The sequence below is a fragment of the Pleurodeles waltl genome, chromosome 9, assembly GCF_031143425.1.
Source record: "Pleurodeles waltl isolate 20211129_DDA chromosome 9, aPleWal1.hap1.20221129, whole genome shotgun sequence".
Taxonomy (NCBI): Eukaryota; Metazoa; Chordata; class Amphibia; order Caudata; family Salamandridae; genus Pleurodeles; species Pleurodeles waltl.
In genome coordinates, this window is record NC_090448.1 from 94,941,157 (window position 1) to 94,961,011 (window position 19,855).

At 43.2% G+C, this 19,855-nt stretch overlaps 1 protein-coding gene across 1 annotated transcript in view; it reads left to right on the forward strand.

Annotated features, from left to right (window-relative positions):
* The window catches only part of SUMF1 (sulfatase modifying factor 1), a 278,363-nt gene that overhangs the window by 117,515 nt on the left and 140,993 nt on the right, over window positions 1-19,855 (forward strand). Inside the window, exon 4 of the mRNA XM_069206353.1 lies at window positions 17,491-17,573. Coding sequence (XP_069062454.1) covers window positions 17,491-17,573 — 83 coding nt within the window. The remainder of the gene's footprint in view (window positions 1-17,490; window positions 17,574-19,855) is intronic.

A 19,855-nucleotide genomic window follows, 5' to 3' on the forward strand; every position in this document is an offset into this window, starting at 1 on the left:
TGCAGCAAATGCATGAGGCAGAAGAATAAGCCCCGGCCCTCAAAAATAAGTGCCAGTGCTCAGCACCGGAAACAACAAGCACAAATTAAGCACTGGGTTTATGGCGAGCACATGTGGGGAATCGAGAGGGGTAGGTGTATGAGACATTGAGGGCACAGACTCCGTGCCCGCCCTTGCAACGGAAACCCTAAGGCCTGATTGTGAGTGGGTCGTTTTTTCAAACCGCTGTTTGAGAGGGGGTCGGAATTATGAGTTTGGTTGTAGTTAATGCATCTGATAATTATCGGATACGTTAAATAACACAACCTTCCGTACGTTTCGGCTCGTGAAACCTGGCAAAGTTTTTTTGATAACCAATTTTATTGAGCTTTAAAAGACAACCACCACAAGCATGATCCATATGTACAGAACAGGCATCAGACAATCAATTGCATTACAAGGATCCAAACCACATTTCCCTTACACCACCTCACACGGACCAAACATAATATTCGCACCATTTACCCCATATTTTCTCATGTTTCTTGGAGCAGCCTCTTGTCGTGTATATAGGTCGCTCCTGAAGTGCTTACCAATCAACTCTTCTATGCAACATCGCCATGGCGGGAGGTCTAGGGTCTCCAATGTTGTGCTAGGTCGCGCTTAGCAATTAGACAGGCCGCTACTATAAATACCCGTGCAGAGTGGGAGCCTCCCACACCCTCCAATAGTCCCAGGAGTGTTTCTTTAGGACCCAGTTTGGTCTGATGCCTCAATACTGCTGACAACTTGAGGGTTATCCCATTCCAAAAGGGCTATAAATATGGACACGAGCACCCCATATGAGAGAAGTCCGCTGCAGTTGAGTAGGACCATGGACAGCTGCCCTGGCCTGTTCGGCTCATGTGTTGGGGGCGGTAGGTATGTCGCATGTAGGTCGTTAAATTGTATCATCCGCAGACGTGAGGCGATTGCCAGCTCCCGGGGAACCAGACAGGCCTCCCGCAACTCTGTCATCTAATTCTTACACCCAGTTTTCCCATTTACGCCTAAGGGGGAAGAGCAAGTCTGGGGCATTAATTATCTAGGCGAGATGGATCATCGAAATCGCCCCTTTCCCCAGATGACCCATAAACAGTTTCACTTCTATAGGACTGTATTCAGGGATGAGCTCCGTTGCTGGAAGGTGTGCATGGAGGGCATCACGCAGTTGAAGATATTGAAAGAACTGGGTATGAGGCATGTTGTAGTGGCCCTGCAAATCTTGGAAGGACATTAAGACCCCTCTATGACACACATCGCCCAGGTGTGTGATTCCCAGTCGGTCCGAGCCCAAGAAGCCTCGTAGCTGCGCCCCTCCACAGGGGTGTCATTTCCGTCAGCTGATGAGACCATTGGATATAGCGCAATGCCGCCCTCCAACATAACAGGGACTCTTTAGTACAGCAGGGTGTCACAGAAGGTAAGGAACTTCCATAGAGTACATCCAGAAGCCCATCCAGCCCCAGATGATAAAGTTGCAGAGTGTAGGCTGGATCATCCCACCCTCCTGCAAACCACTTGTTTATCAGAACCAGATGTGCCGCTAGATAATAACCGAAAGATTAGGGACACCCAGGCCTCCAGCGAAAGTTGACTTGCAGGCCGAGATGAATGCCCATCGGGTGATGCCAGCTGCCCAAATGAAGGATGTTAATTTGGACATACAGGTTCTAAACCACGTGTGTGGATTCTTATAGGGGTAATTTGCTAGTATATAAAGATATTGAGGGAGGCACATAATTTTTATAACCGCAATGCGTCCCATAGTATTCAATCGTAGACGGGACCAGGCAGTCAGGTCGCTCTGCAGTGCACGATCTAGAGGTCGGAAGTTCAACGACCATGCCAAATCTGGAACAGGAGAAATATGGACCCAAAGTACATGAAGGAATTACATGTAGTTGGGATGGCAAGGCACCAGAACCGGCCCAAAGCATTCCCCATCACCTCCACCAAGACTGATTTATTGGGGTTCGCACACAACCAGACCATTCAGAGTAGAGCCGTAGGATTTCCATGCATTGGGGACCAGATGTCGGAAGATTGCAGAGAAAGACCAAGACATCATCAGTGTAGACGACGATGCAGTCTTCCAGGCCCCTCTCTCATTGCCAGCTCCCGGATTTGCGTTTCTTATCCAATCAGATGCGGTTATGGCTCTATTGCAAGAACAAACAGCAGCGGTGACAACGGGCAGACCTGCCTCAACTTTCCACGGATTGGAAACGGCTGGGAGAGGATGCTCTTTACCCTGACTTGTGCAGCCGGGGTTTGGTAAAACAACCCCAGTATTCCTCAGAATTTTGGTCGAAAGCCGGCTTGGTGGAGCATGGCCTCCAGGAACGACCACAAGACTGTGTCAAACGCTTTATGAAAGTCAATTAAGAAGAGGGCCAAGTTGCAATAAAGATTGTGTACCTGAGACAGTGCGGACTGTACTCTTCAGATGCAGTGGCACGTACTTCTGCCAGGCATGAAGCCGCACTGGTTGGGATGTATGAGGTGACCCAAGGCTTGGGTCATTCTGTTTGCCAATATCGTCACTAAGATCTTTAATTAATGATGAGATGGGATGATATGCCGCTCAGTCTACGGCTGCTGGTTTCGATTTAGGCAGCACCACAATTGTAGCAGTGTCAAGGTCTGCAGGGAACGTACCATCCTTTAGTGACTCATTGTAGAGGGCTAATAAATGTGGCATCAGAATGTCAAAATGATGTTTCAAAAACTTGATGGGGAACCCATGTGGACCTGGGGTCCTACCCGATTGGATCTCCGTAATGGCCTGTCCCACCTCCTCCACCATAAGGGGCTGATCCAGCTGGTGGGCCGGGAGGGCAGGAATGGACAGCAGGGGTATGTCTTGTAGAAGAAGACAAGCTAGTTCTTGCAGCTGCATTGGGTGTGCTGCATACAACTCACTGTAGAACATCGCAAATGCTCGGGCAATCACCTGTTGTTCTTCATGTAAAATTCCTGAGTGGTCATTAATGGCTAGGACTATGTTATGGGCCACTCCCCCTAGTCACTAACCAATACAGCAACTCACCAGATTTGTCACCAGAGGCATACGCCCATTGGGTGGAAGCCCTCCAACATTGTTGGGTCTCTTGAAGATAGACTTGGCGAAGCAGGGCTCTCGCCATTCGTAGTCTGTATAGCACCTCACCGGAGTCCGGTCCACCCACGCGTTTTTCTAGCCGAATGATCTGCGGCTCTAGGTCTGTGAGTTGTGCCTGCTGGCGTTTTTCTAAGTTCCGTACATAGCCCTTGAGGCTGCCCCGGAGTGTGGGCTTCCTCGCGGCCAATATAATTCCTGAGGAGGCGAGTTTTCTTTATTCCGGAAGCAGGCCTGAAGTTCCTCCTCCACAAAATCTACGCAGTCCTGATCAGTGAAACCTGCCAAAATTGAACAGTGGTCATGTACAGCATCCTGTGGACTTTTGGTGCGCTAAGCACAAATAACTGCATGTTATTCCCCAGAAACTCGTAGTAGGTACTGATTATCGCAGCTGGTAAGTAAGGTACTCTGCTCTGCAGTATTATTTATCAGGTGTCATAACTAGCACCTAAACTCGTAATCAGGGCCTAAGTGATTTTCCCCCTTTAACCATACTTGACCTTTCATTTTATGCCATGACTTAAAAAAAAAAAAAAATCTCTGCTGCCGTTTTCGGTAAAATAACCATTTCTAATTAACAGTATCAGCCACCCACTGAACATGTTAGTTTGAACAAAGACAATGCAGGTCAGGCACGCCCATACTAATAGGTTACCTAGCTCCATGCGTGACTAGATGCTTCAGTCCAGGTTTATTATTTGCGTTCTGCGACTTCTACTTTGGGATTATAAAGGAATACACAAAACTGCAGGTCCCAAAAGACAAAAAAAAAAAAAACCTGGACAGGAGCGGACAGTCATGCATGGACCTGGGAAACATGGTAGGGTCCCATACACAATTTACAGCACAGGCAAACTTCAGCACTACTGATTACACAGAAGAACTTATATCTAGCACATGGTATATCTGCTATAGTAGATGTACCATGTAGGTGGATGTCGGCGTGCCCAAAACAGGATTCACACACATTACCAGCACAACCATCACTCAAATGTGCACGTCTAAACAGAACTCGGAACTCCCATCCGGAGAAACTCCAGATAAGCCCGCAGGTGGATGTCAGGGCTCGAAGCGAAAAAACTGAATGTTAATTTACACACATTCAGTCCCTTAGCACATAAACAGCTTGGGTAGATCTTCAGACAGAAAAACTCACAACCAGGGCCACTGGAATTATGCGGCAGGGAATGATCTAACTATGCGGCAGGTGTGACCAAATTTTGTGTCAAGAAAAGGCAAATTATGGGGCCTAATGCAGCACGGTTTGTGTTAGTAGTGCCTCGTTATTTTGGCATTTTCACACTTTAATAACCAAATACACAAATAAGCAATAGAAAAGTGACAAGTCAACCTTTATGAAGGGCCTTCCACTGCACAACAAAACATGTAGCTGAGTTGTTAGCAGCTTTTGACACGTGTGAGCTAGAAACATTTGTTTTCTACATCTTGCAGATTACTGAGCAGGTGATGGTTTATGTGGCAAAATCATATTTATTCACAAAATGCTGCGGCCGCACATCAACCCATCATTCGGCTGCCCCTGCTCATGATAAATGTTATGATCAGAAGGGCATCAAGTATCCTCAACCTGCCCCCTGCTTATTACATCTCAGAAACAACACCAATCTTCAGTCTGCAGTGGAATCCTCGAAACCAGCCTGAAAGATACCAAGTGTGCCAATGGCAAAATGTGTGCCAGATAAATGCAGTAGAGGTTCCCAGAGGGTTGCACAGTCTCTAGTGCATCTCTTGCAGTCCAGGTTAGTTTCTCTATTGCCAGAAGATGCCATAGTCGCGAGTGCGGCAGGGAGGACTGTGTAAGGGTGGACTTAACAAAGGGTCGCGATTAGAAGAAGCCCATATAATGTAGTTATGACTCCTCTTGTGCCACTTGTCAATCTAACAAACTGTTCTATCTGGATTAATTCCCGTGTAGCTGCTTCCTTAGGCGGTGATTTTTCTTGACCCAGTAACGTATTTGCAAATAGAATAGTCTCGGTTTCATCCAGCTTACATTTGTTTTTGCATTCATTCCTATCATTACCTTTGTCTAACCGTATTGCTTTCAAGAGTGTCCTCCCCATCCATGGTTTGCAAAACTCTGTAAACAATATCAGTATCTATAAAAAAAAGAGAAGGACGTGGAGGGGGGAGGGGGGTGCGCGGAGAGTGAGGTTGAAGATAAAGTTAATGTGTTTTACGGAAAACACACTGAGCCAGATGTATCAAGCTTTTTTGCATTCGCAAACGGTACGAATTGCAAAATTGCCTTTAGCAGTGTATGAAAGGCATTCGCAGTGCATTATAAATGCTTTTTTGAAATTGACATGCAGCACACACATGCCCCTATAGCACGTGTGTGCTTCACATGTCCGTAAAAATATTTTTGGGGTGCAGCAGAGGGGGCCTTAGGCCCCCAGCACCCTGGAATTTGCATATCCTAATTTGCGAATTCTTAACTGGAATTCACAATTTGAGAAATGCAAAAATATTCCCAACAGGCCCATATGTGCGAATGGGGTCGGATTCTCTATTTGCGATTCGGTAATAGCATTTGTGAATTTTAAGAAATTGCTATTACCGAATCGCAAAAGTCATACATACCATTTTGCATTTCTTAAATAGCGATTTCTTAAAATTTGCTTTTTAAGAAACGGAAATCGGTTTTATGATACATCTGGCCCTCTGAGTGGAAAAGAAACTTCTCTGCTTCTGTTTGCTGAGGACCTAGATGCCATAAACAGGCTGTACTGTGGAGGGGTTGAGAGGAAGAGGGGACTTGATACCTCACCCCTTGTGGCAATGAGATGGATTTAATCAGGAGATAGGAAAACTTCATATTTTATGTGCAGCTTTGCTCTGTACAAATCAATGGAAGAATTCATAAAGAACCATCCGACCTTTCTCCCAGTAAATCAGATGGATTTAGCCGGCATAGGACCTAAGAGGTTGTTAAAACAGCTCCCTTTAAACAACAGGAAGAATTGATTGGAATAAACCCCTCCCGTCCGTGCTCTGCTTGCCAGCGCTTGCATGAACTTTTAAGACGGGGGTCCATTGTCAGTGTGCATGTCTGTGCCTCCCGACAGAAGAAGAGGCAGGGTCACAAAATCGTGGGTGAGGCTATGAAGTGGTACTGCAGGATTTCTCTGATATATACTGTGATTGTAATAGTATTTATATAGCGTTCACTACCCCTGACGAAGGGTCGAAGCGCTTTTCGGCGAGTAGCACACTACTCCGGAACCTGAGAGGAATCAGTGGTGGATTATTATAGGGAAATATGAGTTCAGCTTTAGTATTTTTATGAGTTAATTTGAGCAGAGGATATGTGAGTTTGTTAGTTGGATTGACTAGAGTAATGGAGGGATAGAGGAGGGAAGAATCCAGAAGTGTTAATTGTGAGTTTATAGTGATAGGTTGAGGCTTGGGATGAGTAAAGGAAAGATGGAGGAGAGGAGAGTCTATGGAAAGGGTTAGGGAGATCATAGTAGCAGGAGGGGTTTTGGATGAGTCAAAGGTGAGATAAATGAGGGAGAATTTAGTAGGGTTGTTTGGGAGATCATGGTAGTAAAGTGAGGTTTGGGTGAGCTAGATGTGGAAGAGGAGGGAAGACCTTAGGCAGATAAAAGTAGTAGAATGGGTATGGGATGAGTCAGAGTGGGGATGGAGGATAGATTGATAGAGACATGTCATATGGTGATGGAAGTAAAGGTTACAAGAGTACATTTATATTATTTTTATTTATTTATAATTTTATTTATATATATGTATATATATATATATTCATTATTTTTTTTATTTTTTTATTTATCCATTATTACTTATTTTACTTTACTTATTTATAATTTGAATTTTATTTATAGATTTAATTTTATTTATTTTTATTTATACATGTATATATATTCACATATATATATTTATTCATGAGTAAATATACATTTGTTAAACAGGTTTAAAGAGTGTGTGTAATTTATTGTTATGACATAGTAGCGATACATATTTCCTAAAGAACTATACATATCTAGAATATACAAATATTCAGATTACAAATATTTATCAACACAGGCATATGCAGTTGGTTGCTGTTTGAATATGGTGGTTATGAAGGAAAGAACCAACTCTTGAGTAGTCTTCTGAAGACAAGTTATCCGTGGATCTTATATTTGGGGGTAATTAATTCCATAGTTTGGGAGCCTGAAAGGAAAAGGATGTTCCACCTATAGTCTTTTTCTTGTATGGTGGTGTTCTAAGGCGGGGTGCCAATCTTGAGTGGAAATATCTTTGTTGAATGTATTTGGTTACTTTGTTTCTTATAAAAAAAGTGGTCCTGTCCATGTATAGCTTTGTGGGTAATACACGGCAGCTTGAAGGTGGATCTTCTGGCAAAGGGTAACCAGTGTAGTGCTCTCAAGGAAGGGGAGATGTGGGCTTGTGGCTTTACATGTAATAGTCTGGCTTCGGAGGTTTCAATACGTTGTAGTTTTCTCATAATAGATAGGGATGATCCATGGTAGAGGCCTTTAGCATAATCCAGTTTGGATAGTACAAGAGAGATAGTAGCCTGCACTTTGTGTGGAAATCTGAGGTGGGGAAGCTGCATTGCAGAGCCTTCAAGGTGATGAAGCTTGTTTGTGCTAATTTGTCCACTTGGGCATTCATTGTTAACTTGGAGTCCATGGTAATTCCAGGGTTTTTAACTTGCTTGAATAATTGAGGAGGTGGTCCGAGATCGTCAGGCCAGGTGCACAGTGGGTCATAATTTTTCCAGTCACCACATATGAGTATTTCCGTTTTGGAGGCATTTAGTTTGAGATGGTTCCAAGTCATCCACTGACCAACATCTCTGAGGCAACTGAAGATTTGCGAGTTTTCAATGTCTTTGGGGGCATTCCAATTTAATTAGTATTTGTGTGTCATCTGCATAGTTGTAGCATGTGAGTTGAAAATAATTGACCAGTTCTGGTAATGATATCATGTAGATGTTGAAAAGCAAAGGTGAGATGATTGATCCTTGGGGGACCCCTGCTTTTGTGAGGTAGGGGTTGGAGGAGAAGGAGGGAGAATAGATAATATTAGTTCTGTTTTGAAGGTAGGATGTAATCCAGTGGAGAGCAGTCCCTTCTATGCCGGCTTCGTGGAGTCTTTGAATTAGGGTGTCATGGTCAACCATATCAAAGGCAGCCAAGAGGTCGAAGAGAAGTAGTGCAGCAACTCCATTGCGGTCGACTGTGTTTTTAAGATCACCCCAGATTGCTATGAGTGCTGATTCAGTGCCTCTTCCTGTGCGGAATCCAGTTTGGTAGTCTGAAAGTATGGAATTGTTTTCAATGAATTGTGACATCGGGGCGAATGCTGCTCTTTCTATCAGTTTGCCCAGGAAAGGTCCATTTGTGATTGTCTGTAGTTTTTGGGGTCCTGCGGGTCTATGTTTGTTTTCTTTAATAACGGACGTATGTATGCATTTTTAAGGTCTTCAGGAAAAGCTTCTATAGTTAAAGAGTTGTTGATATTTCTTCGTACAGGTGTAACAGCAGAAGTAGATAAAATAATGTTCTTGAAGATGTGTGGTGGACAAGGGTCAGAAGGGCAACTTGAAGGCCTGCTTGCATTGACCAAATCCATAAATTCACTTTTTGATATTTGATTGAAGGACTGTAGAGGCTGGGTTGGTTTATTCTTAGAGGGGATTTTAGGAAAGAGGTTGGTGCTGATGGTTTTCTTCTGTCTGCCTTGGTTGTGTAAGGAGTTGCCAGTTTGTTTGTGAAATCTTGAGTAGTGAGATGACTTCCTTCCATGCATTTAGGTTTTTGAAATTCATTGAGAATTTTATAAAATTCTTTGGTTGCAGATTTAGCATTTTGTATTCTGTCTTAGTAGTACCTTTTTTAGCTTTTTTGATTGATGATTTGTATATTCTGTTTAGTTTGTGTAGCTGCAGTTTTGTCTTGAATGTTGTTTGTTTTGAGCCAGGTCCACTGCAACCTTCTGATTTGTTGCTTTATCTTTTTAAGTTCTGTGTTTCTCCAAGGTGTTGGTTTTCTTGTGTCCTGTTTAGTTTTTCTGAGTGGTATTAGGATATCAAAAGCTTCCTGTAGCCACTCATAAAGTTTTGGAACAGAATTAATTGTATCTAGATCTGTGTTGGCTGTTAGTTATGTTTCTAACTAATCAGAAATTAGTTTGCTCCATGGTTGATAGGTGCATGTATGTAAGTAGCTGTGGGGTGTGTTGATTTGTGGTGTTTTATGTCAGAAAGTTATCAAATGGTGGTCTGTCCATGTGATTGGCGTGATGCTATGAACAGTAACTAGTTCAGGCTTAGCAAAAATGACATCTAGGATGTCCAGCGATGTGTGTGGGATTGTGTACAATCTGATGTAGGTTCAATGCGACTAGGCCAGTGGTGATAGCTTTTGGATGGGGCATATTGGGTTTGTCAAACCAATTATTTAGGTCCCCAAGAATGCATAGGTTTGAGTATAATGTAATAAGGTTTGAGACTGTATCTAGAAAAGCACCTGGGAATGTTGAGTTGTAGGTGGAGGTCTGTAAAGGAGGAGAAAGTTACAGGAGGAAGTTGGAATAGGGTGGCATCTGGTGAGGAGGGATTCACACCCTTGTATGGAAATGTTGTCTGTTTTACTGGGATTTATTACTTGTTTGAGTATTATTGCTAGTCCACCTCCTCTCTTGCCTATACGGTTTTGTGTGATGGTTTGATAGCTCTGAGGAACGGCTTCATGCAACACTGGGGCCATGTCATCTCCCAACCATGATTCTGTTATGAATCGTAAGTCAGGTTGTGTGTCTGGGAGCAGGTCGTAGATGTGGTGCTTGTTTTTTGAGAGTGATCGAGCATTTACAAGCTGGCAGTTTAGAAAAAGTGTGTCAGTGGCTGTGTTGTTTTGTTCAGGAGAAAGATGAGCATTATATTTTGAGCTTGTAGCAGGTATGTTGTTAGTTCGGATAACTGTGTGAGGGTTACAATAGTCCTGTTTTTCAATATCTTGTTCCTCTTCTAGCAGCCTTAGGAGGCATTTTGTTGGATCTGTGTGTGTGTCGATGGTGACTTGGTGGCTGAGAGAGACATGAAGAGTGTCCCTTTTTTTTGTAGGTTAGCCTTATTATGTAATAGACAAAGGGATGCAAAGTTGTTGAGTGGCATGTGGTTTATTTGGTTTGCCTCTGTTTACTGTGAAAGGAGTATGGGCTAGGGGTGGTGGAGGAGAATGTGGATTATAAAGTAAGGCTCTAAATTGAGCAGTGGATGAGATGCGGGTGAATGAATGTTGCTATGTTGGGGTGCTTGTGGTAGATGTTTGTGAAGAGTGAGAATGTAGGGGTAAAGATAGGTCAGGACAGTATTAATTGTGTAGTAATAAGAGTGGGAGTGGGTGTGACAAAGTATAATGAAAGTTTGTGTTATTTTGATGTGCTGATGTGTGTGCTCTGTTTTGTTTTTGTGGAATAGTGAGCGGATATTGATGTAGTGGTTTACTGTGAAGGGTTTGTATGGGAGTTAGTGCTGGTGAGTGGTTTTAGAGTATTACAGGGGATGTTGATGTGTTTTAGAGATGAGTGTATGGTGTGTGTAAGAGGGGATGGATGTGTGTCAGGGTAGTGTGTGTTAGTTGTGATGACTAGAAGAGGTAATATGTGTGGTGGAGTGTAGGATTGTATGGTTGTGTGTAATTGGTGAAGAGAGGGGAAGTGTGTAGATGGTGTGTTGGAAGGCTGGGTTTAGGTATTGTCATGATAAAAGGGGGTCTGTGTGGAGCAAATAGAGGATAGTGCTGTTGGTTTGTATGAACAGGGAGTGTGTACCTAGATGACTGAAAGTAATGCAAAATGTGGTTTTGTGTTAGTGGGAATGGACAGAGTTGTGTTTGCTGTGAAAATGAAGGTGTTTTACTGTTGTAGTTGTGGTGGATATGTGTGTGTGTGTGGTATATGTGGTTTTGTGTTGGTTGATGAGACATTGCAATCTGTATGAGGTCAGTTTGTGATGCAGGAGTTGGATGTCTTTGCTGATAATGTGTTTGCATGTTGGTGGGGTGTGTAGGGAGTAAGTTCCTTTCTGATAAATAGACAATTGTCAGCATTTCTGGCACTAGGCCCTACCAGTCCCTACCAAGCCAAAACAGGCAACTGTCCTTGTCCTCTCCGCCCTTAGCCTTGACACCCGGGCTGAGAAGTCCTGAGCCCTAGGCTTAAATAGCCGTACTGGCCAATATAAACCTAGTCCTAACCCTAACCAATCAGATTTGTAACCCTAAATCTCACAACCAGTGGGAGACCCACCCCTATTCACCAATCATACCCCTAATCCTGATAACCAATCACAACTCCAACCCTAAAAACCAGGAGCCAATAGGAATCTCAACCCTACTACCAATCACAAACCTAACCCTAAAAACCAGGAGCCAATAGGAATCTTAACCCTAGTACCCAAACCCAACCTTAATCCCCAAGCCAATAGAAAGACCAACCCCAACAACCTATCACAACACCATATGCAACAACCAATAGAAACCTATATAAGGGCCAAGTTAACTGAAGCCCCAGGCCCTGTGGGAAGGGAGAAGGCAGCTGCTGCTCTATTCAGAATCTCCTTGGGTACAGACAGGCTGAATCCACACTTCCAAGCTAGCAGAGTCTATTTTCCAGGTAAGGGGGAGATTGTAAAAACACTGAAATACTGCTTGTCGCTGTTCGCTGTTTTGCTTTTCACTAATGACCGAGCTGACAAAAATCTCTGGAATGCACTTCCTAATCCAAAGAAGACATTTATTATTTCACCACGAGGTTCCTAAAAGGAGATTAACAAGTTGAAAGCACATGTTTAAAAATATTCACAGCAATGAAAGGAAAACATACCAAAATTATTTTCTACTGCAATATACACAGCAAATATTTGTATTTATATTATAATGCAAAGCAAATAATGAACTAAAAATGCATCACCTTAGGGCCTGCCAGGTGCTTCATCTTTCTCATGCCAGCAAGACGATAACCCTGTTCGACTGCAAAAGAGAAAGAGATCTTGACCCTCACAGGAAAGATGTCAGGCATCATACGTCTAGAATCCTGATTGAGGCCACTGGCTCTCTCACTGTCGCACTGTTTTTTTTTTATATCTTAAAAAACCAACGTAGCTTTTCTGGAAAAAACCCTAATTCCGCAATTCAAACATGCTGGCTAGTTTAGGTAGGCTTTGGAAGTAACACATTGGGGTTTGGCCACAGTCCCAAGATGTCAAATCAAAACAAGGCCGTTCCATGCTGTCTGAGTACATCCTTATCATCCAAAGCTCTTGGTGAGAAAAAACAAGAAAACAAGACTGAATGCACAGTTTGCAATGTGGAAAATTACGGGCAGCCTTTAACATGGCAGTTTCTAATGCTACGATAAAGTCAATAGGCAGAATGAATCTGCGGCTAAACTGAATACAAAATGTAGTCTGTAACTGGTAAACACTGGACAGCTATCCAGGTGCAAAGTTGTGCAACATGAAGTCAGTGGTCAAAACACACATTTCACTACATTCGCACACTCAGAAATGTGGCTTTTTCAAGGCAAAACAGGTGATGCAGACAATTTTTAAATACAAGTTTAAATCACAGAAACAGATTAAGCAGTCTCCTAAAAATAGTCTGGTTAGCCACTGAGGTATATGTAGCCTTTTTTTACTTACAAAGGCAGTTTGGGGGGGGGGGGGGGAGTTTATACAGTCTTTTGCCACAAACCGTCACAGCTAAAAAAAAAAACAGCACTTTAAAAGGCCAAACTGCCTGAAACACAGAGAGTCTACAGCAAACAGGCACTGGTAGCAGTAGAAAACACTTTTAACAAATAATAAGGGATGTATGATGAAACATCACATGCACTTACAATGCATGCCTTTACAACGCAGTTAATACAATGCATGGTCATTACCACGCATGCACTTAACACAAAATGTTTTTACAATGCATATGCTTTTACCATAAAAATGTTGTAGTAAAGGCATAGTTGGTAAAGAAGGCATATGCATGGTAAAACCTAGAGGTAAGTATAATATACATTATGTGTATACGTGGATATATGTATATATGTGTGTATATATATATATATATATTATATATATATATATATTATATATATATATATATATATATATATATATATATGTGTGTATGTATGTATAAATATATACACTTACAAACACCTCTTTCCACCCAAAAACCCTACTTACCCTGCCTGAACCCTACAAATTACCCTACCACCCCCAGATCCATACCCACCCTAAAACCTAAACACCCCTTACAACCCATAAATACCCTAAAACCTAAAGAAAATCCTTACCACCCCAAAACCCTTTCCACCCTAAAACCTAAAAATGCCCTTACCACCCCAAAACCCATACCCATCCTAATACCTAAAAATGCCCTTAACACCCCAAAACCCAAACCCACCCTAAAACCTAAAAATGCCCTAATCACCCCAAAACCCATACCCACCCTAAAACCTAAAAATGTCCATACCACCCCAAAACCCATACCCACCAAAAAACCTAAAAATAACCTTACCACCCCAAAACCCATGCACACCCTAAAACCTAAAAGTGCCCTTACCACCCCAAAACCCATACCCACCCTAAAAACTAAACACCCCTTACCACCCCAAAACCCATAACCACCCTAAAACCTAAAAATGCCCTTACCACCCCAAAACCCGTGCCCACCCTAAAACCTATAAATGCCCTTACCAGACCAAAACCCATACCCACCCTAAAAAATGCCCTTACCACCCCAAAACCGATACCCATCCTAATACCTAAAAATGCCCTTTACACCCCAAAACCCAAACCCACCCTAAAACCTAAAAATGCCCTAATCACCCCAAAACCCATACCCACCCTAAAACCTAAAAATGTCCATACCACCCCAAAACCCATACCCACCCTAAAAAATAACCTTACCTCCCCCAAAACCCATGCACACACTAAAACCTAAAAGTGCCCTTACCACCCCAAAACCCATACCCACCCTAAAAACTAAACACCCCTTACCACCCCCAAAACCCATAACCACCCTAAAACCTAAAAATGCCATTACCACCCCAAAACCCGTGCCCACCTTAAAACCTAAAAAAAAAACCCTTACCACCCCAAAACCCAAATCCCCCTAAAACCTAAAAATGCCCTTATCACCCCAAAACCCATACCCACCCTAAAGCCTAAAAATGCCCATACCACCCCAAAACCCATACCCACCCTAAAACCTAAAAATAACCTTACCACCCCAAAATCCATGCACACCCTAAAACCTAAGTGCCCTTACCAGCCCACAACCCATACCCATCCTATACAACTAAACACCCTTTACCACCCCAAAACACCTAAAAATGCCCCTACCACTCCAAAACCCAAACCCACCATAAAACCTAAAAATGCCCTTACCACCCCAAAACCCTTACCCACCCCATAACCTAAAAGTGCCCTTACCACCCCAAAATCCAAACCCACCCCTTACCACCCCCAAAACCCATAACCACCCTAAAACCTAAAAATGCCATTACCACCCCAAAACCCATACCCAACCTAAACACCGCTTACCACGACAAACCCCATACCCACCCTAAAACCTAAAAATGCCCTTACCACCCCAAAACCAATGCCCACCCTAAAATCTAAAATATATACACTCAACCCACTTAATACTTACCTGTACTTATCTTTAAAACCTTTACCGTGCATACACCTTTACCATTCATGCCTTTACAATGAAATTCTTGGTAAAGGTATATTCGTGGTAAAGCCATGCGTGCTAAACCCATATGTGTTGTCAATGCGTTGCATTCACCGCGATGTAAGAGATGTTTCCCATAATAAGATTTTCCAGAAAAGTCTGGGCCTCCTTACATAGGTCTCCTGGGAATCCTTGATCACTGGGCTGTATTAGGGCACAGGGAAAAAGCTGGGCTTACAAAATGGAGGTGGCTTGCTGTCTTGGAGTTCCCCCCACAAACTTAAGGGGCAGGTGTGAATCGCCCCTAAAATGATCAACTTCCTATTAATAAAATCACAGAGGGAACAACCTTTCACAATACTACTAATTGTTTGATGATTCCCTGAATATTTCCATTTTATTCCAATTTTAGACTTTTTGGAGCCAGTTCACAAAGGTGCGCAAGGGTACGTAGAAGAGCACTAGGGCCCAGATGTACTAAAGGGTTTTTCCCATTCTGTGTCAATGGGAAAATGTGTTCATACTTATGGCCCTAAGTCACATACTCCTGAATGATATCCTTAATAGTACCAGAGTTGTCTTGTAGGCAGTGCATTATTTGTTAATAAAAGAAAGTGTCAGGTCTCAGGTAAATTTTGGGAAGGCACGTAGCTACCTCCGCCCCTTGCCCAAACCAGCACAACCTGAATGCCAGTGTGTGTGCTACCCCACGTATACAAGAGGGACATTTTGAACTTTTCCAGCTCACTTTTTGCACTAATAATGGCATGGGGTTGCTAGTTCTGTTTTTTTTTTTTCAAAACTATATTGAATTGTTAAACTCTCCCAATTTAGTCTGTTTAAAAAAAAGTCTGCACCACCATGAGGTGGAATGTCATAATGATGTGCTAGCGTACATGTAAGCACCGGTGGTGAGCACTGACAAACACCGGCACAGATTAAGCACTGCTTGCATACATGTGAGCATCTTGTTGTGAATAGTGATAGTGGTGCAGGTTTGCACGGCTTGATGTGCTTAGCATTATACTCCGCAGGACGACTTGAAAACGCTTGGAACAAGAGAGAAGCAATAGATGCACATTAGGAGGGAGATGGACAGGCCTCAGCTGGTATTTTGATATGCCAAGAGGGCACGATCGGATGAAGACTGAACATGTGAAGGTATTGTTCAAATCTTGCACAGTGGTGAAGACTGGGTCCTGTGAGAGCCTTCCCCTGTTTGTTGTGAGTGGAGAATAGTGCTGCAATACACAGAGCCATCACATTGTCTTGAAAAAATAATAATGTAGGGATGCTCTTGTTTCTTAAGATAAACTCAAGCCACCTTTTATTAGAAAGATTTTTTAAGCAAGAGAAAATAAGCGGACAAGTTGTTAAACTCGCCCAAGGTAGCAAAATGCAATGAAAGAGCCAGGCAGGAGATAAATAACTGGAATGCAATTAAAGTATTTTGCAAGTAGCCAAATGGTAACTATTGGCTTGTTTAAGTTTTTTAAAAGAATAATGTATTTCTTCTTTCCAGCTGGGAGAAAAGGGAGTATCTTTTTCAATTCATTTGTAGTGAACCTAGTTTCATAGATGGTGTAAAGGCTCATTTTGACTTGGCAGTGGATGCATCTGATGTTCACCGCATTTTCCATAGAACTCCTCGCATATCATCTCAAGGGTTAGAGTTTGAAGATGCATTACTAGTTACATGTTTAGGATGCCTGGTGTGAGCGGCTGGAGTCCGCAAGCTGCGCAGGGATATCGATTTGGGACGAGGACTGTTCTAGCTTCGAAAGAGTGAGAAAGGGGAACTAGATACTGTCTTGGCATTACACCTTGTAAAGATGCTTTATCAGGAAGTCACTTCTTATATCCTAAGTGCATGCACTTTGACTGCCTGTGGGGGACCACTTTTAGGAGGACAGCCTCGAGGCCAGCCATGAATAAGACCCCCCACCTTCCCTCTCAATCATTTATTTACTCATAAATTCCCACAATGCAAACTTTATAGTCCAATTTCTTAACATGGTTCACCTTTAGAAGACCATATTTATTATCTCACAGATTTCATACTAGAATCACTTGACAGAAGAAAACAACTGTGCCACATTCCCAAAGAGTTATTTCTGTGACTTTTATCGCCCCGCAAGGAATGAACACATTTTGCTCTGGATATCATTGTTTCTTTGTTTATACCCACTGTATACGAAAATACAGCATGGCATAAAACATATATGCAGATCCCCTGAGTCATGTATGCTATGTACTACCGTTGTTGAGAAAGGGGCATTATTGAACCACTCGGACTTCACCTTCCATAACCCATGGTCTCTCCCTACACTCAGCAATAACAAATAAATAACAAAATACACTGCGTCTGTGAAAATACTGTACATTGTGATTAAGACCTGCTGAAGTTGAAACACGCCAGAATGCTGTGATGTACCTTACGTTATTGGATTGGAATAAATTATACATCTCGGAAGCTGCTTTCCTACGATATGAAGAGTTGAGTCTACGTGTGTCAATCTATCTTGCAGTTGTAGTTTAATTTCACATGAAATACTATATTTTGAGACGGGCAAAAATATAAAGATTTTTTAATGGCGTTCCTTGGTCTGTTTTTAGGTTGCAGCTGCTCCCTGGTGGTTACCTGTGAAAGGAGCAAATTGGAAACACCCGGAGGGTCCGGATTCCAACATCTTCGAAAGGTGAGCAGCATCTGATGTGAGATTGAAAGTAACTTTTCTCAAAGAGCTAGAAATTGCTTCTGTGAAAGAGTCACTGGTAACTACTGTGAAAAGCACTGGCAACGTCTGTGAGAGAGACACTAGTAACTTCTGTGAAAGTAGCAGTGGTAACTTCTGTGAAAAAGACACTAGTAACTTCTGTGAAAGAAGCAGTGGTAACTTCTGTGAAAGAAGCATTGGTAACTTCTGTGGAAGAGACACTGGTAGCTTCTGCGAAGGAGACATCTGTAGCATCTATGAGAAAGTTGCATGCAACTTCTTTGCAAGAGACACTGTTAAGGAACCAGGTGTTGTCTCTCTGAGAGACACTGTTTACTTGAAAGTTGAGTAGCATTTATTGTAAAACTGAAAGTAACTTCTGTGAAAGAGCTAGAGTTGGATTCTGTAAGAGACATGGTAACTTTAGTTGAAGAAACACTTGATAACTTTTGTTGAGGTTACACCTGATAATGTCTGTGAAAGAGACACTGGTAACTTCTGTAGGCACCGGGACACGTAGCCTACCATTTGCCTGTGGCCTCCAGTTCCTGCTTGTTCCAGCCTTATCCAGTGACACTGCTGCTGCCCGGGTTTTGCAGCTCACCGTTCTTCCCGCCAACAGAAGCCTGGTCCACCCCAAGACCAACTTAATGAGGGTGATCCGCTGGTGTGCCAAAGGCAAGCCCATATTCCCCTGTCCATCCTGGTCCTCCCACCTCCAAAGATACACCATCAGCAAGTTGTACAGCCTCGACCCCGCTACAAGCACCGCCACTGCGCCAACTGACAATGCACGGTAGTGCCATGCACCTGCACCCACTGCCACTTCACCTGCCACAGCATATGCACCAGATTCACCCCAAACACACCACAGACTCCCACCTGAACAAAAACAGCAAATCACATGCACCCTTCTTAGCACATGTTCACTATGCAAACACACCACTGAGATTTGGGACCTCATCTCAGCCCTCACACCCAACATCCTCTTCTCACTGAGACCTGGCTCAGCCCCACTTCTGCACCCGACATCGCCACTGCAATACTCGAAAGATACAAGGTCACCCACCGTGCCCACATCAACAAGCCTGGCATAGGGATCGCCATCATACAGAAGGAATCCACCCAATGCACTTTCACAAATGGCAACAGCACCCCAGTCATGGAACACCTCAACTCCCGACTCCAGACAGACACAAAACTACCATCAGGGGCACCCTCGCCTACTGTCCTCCAGGACCATGTGCAGCCTTTTGCAACTTAATTGCATACTTCATTGTCCCTCTCGCCATAAAGTCCAATAACTCAATTTTTCCCGGTGACCTCAACTTCCATCACGACGACCACAATAACATCAACACTACTAATCTCCTCAACAGCATGAATGACATTGGAATGGCCCAACTGATCCACGACCCCACACACACCACAGGCCACAGGCTAGACCCCATCTTCACCTCCACAGTCCATATCTGGTACAGCTACACCAGTGAACTCACCTGTGCTCACCACTCCATCATCCACTTCTGTCATAGTTTGTCTGTTGCTCTAGGTAAGACTGCTGGTTTAAGGATGACAGCACTTAGGTTTGTAGGCGACTGTGCCAGTCCTACAACAAGTCGCAATTGTCATCCCAACCCTCCCAGCTCACAAGCAGCACCTCACCAAAACCCAAACAGTAAAAGGTGATTTGCGGCAGCCTTTACACATGGACTCAAGAGTGCAACATCTCAGGGAGTGTCGTGGTTAAACAGAGATTATCCCTTTCTCGCATGAACAACATGTCTCAATCAAACAAAGGCAAGGAAGGAGATGCAGTAAGGTTTCAATAGGTTTTATTAACAAAACTGCAATCTACCATAAGTTTCACGGGCTGCAATGATAAGGATAGTGAACAGTGCAAGAAACAGAATTGTAAGGACGAGAGTCATTAGCACAAAGACCCTCACCATCTTGCAATAGCATGAAATGAAGTGTGAAATATGTCCTAATACCCTAATAATGTGAACATAATCTCTAACCTAAAGAGAGCTTGGTATGTTAAACCTAACCTGTTAATGCAGTATCCATGAGGAGAGCCCCCCCCCCAACCCTCGTTACCTTGGAATTAGGTCCCTAGCTCAGACTTCATAGGAGACAGGAAGACTATGTCAGTGGCACGACGATGTGCAGCACCAATAGCAGTGATGACATCTGATCGGAATCCCTCTGACTATCTGTCTATCTGAGGTGCATTTATACAGGTCTAATCAGACCCCTAACCT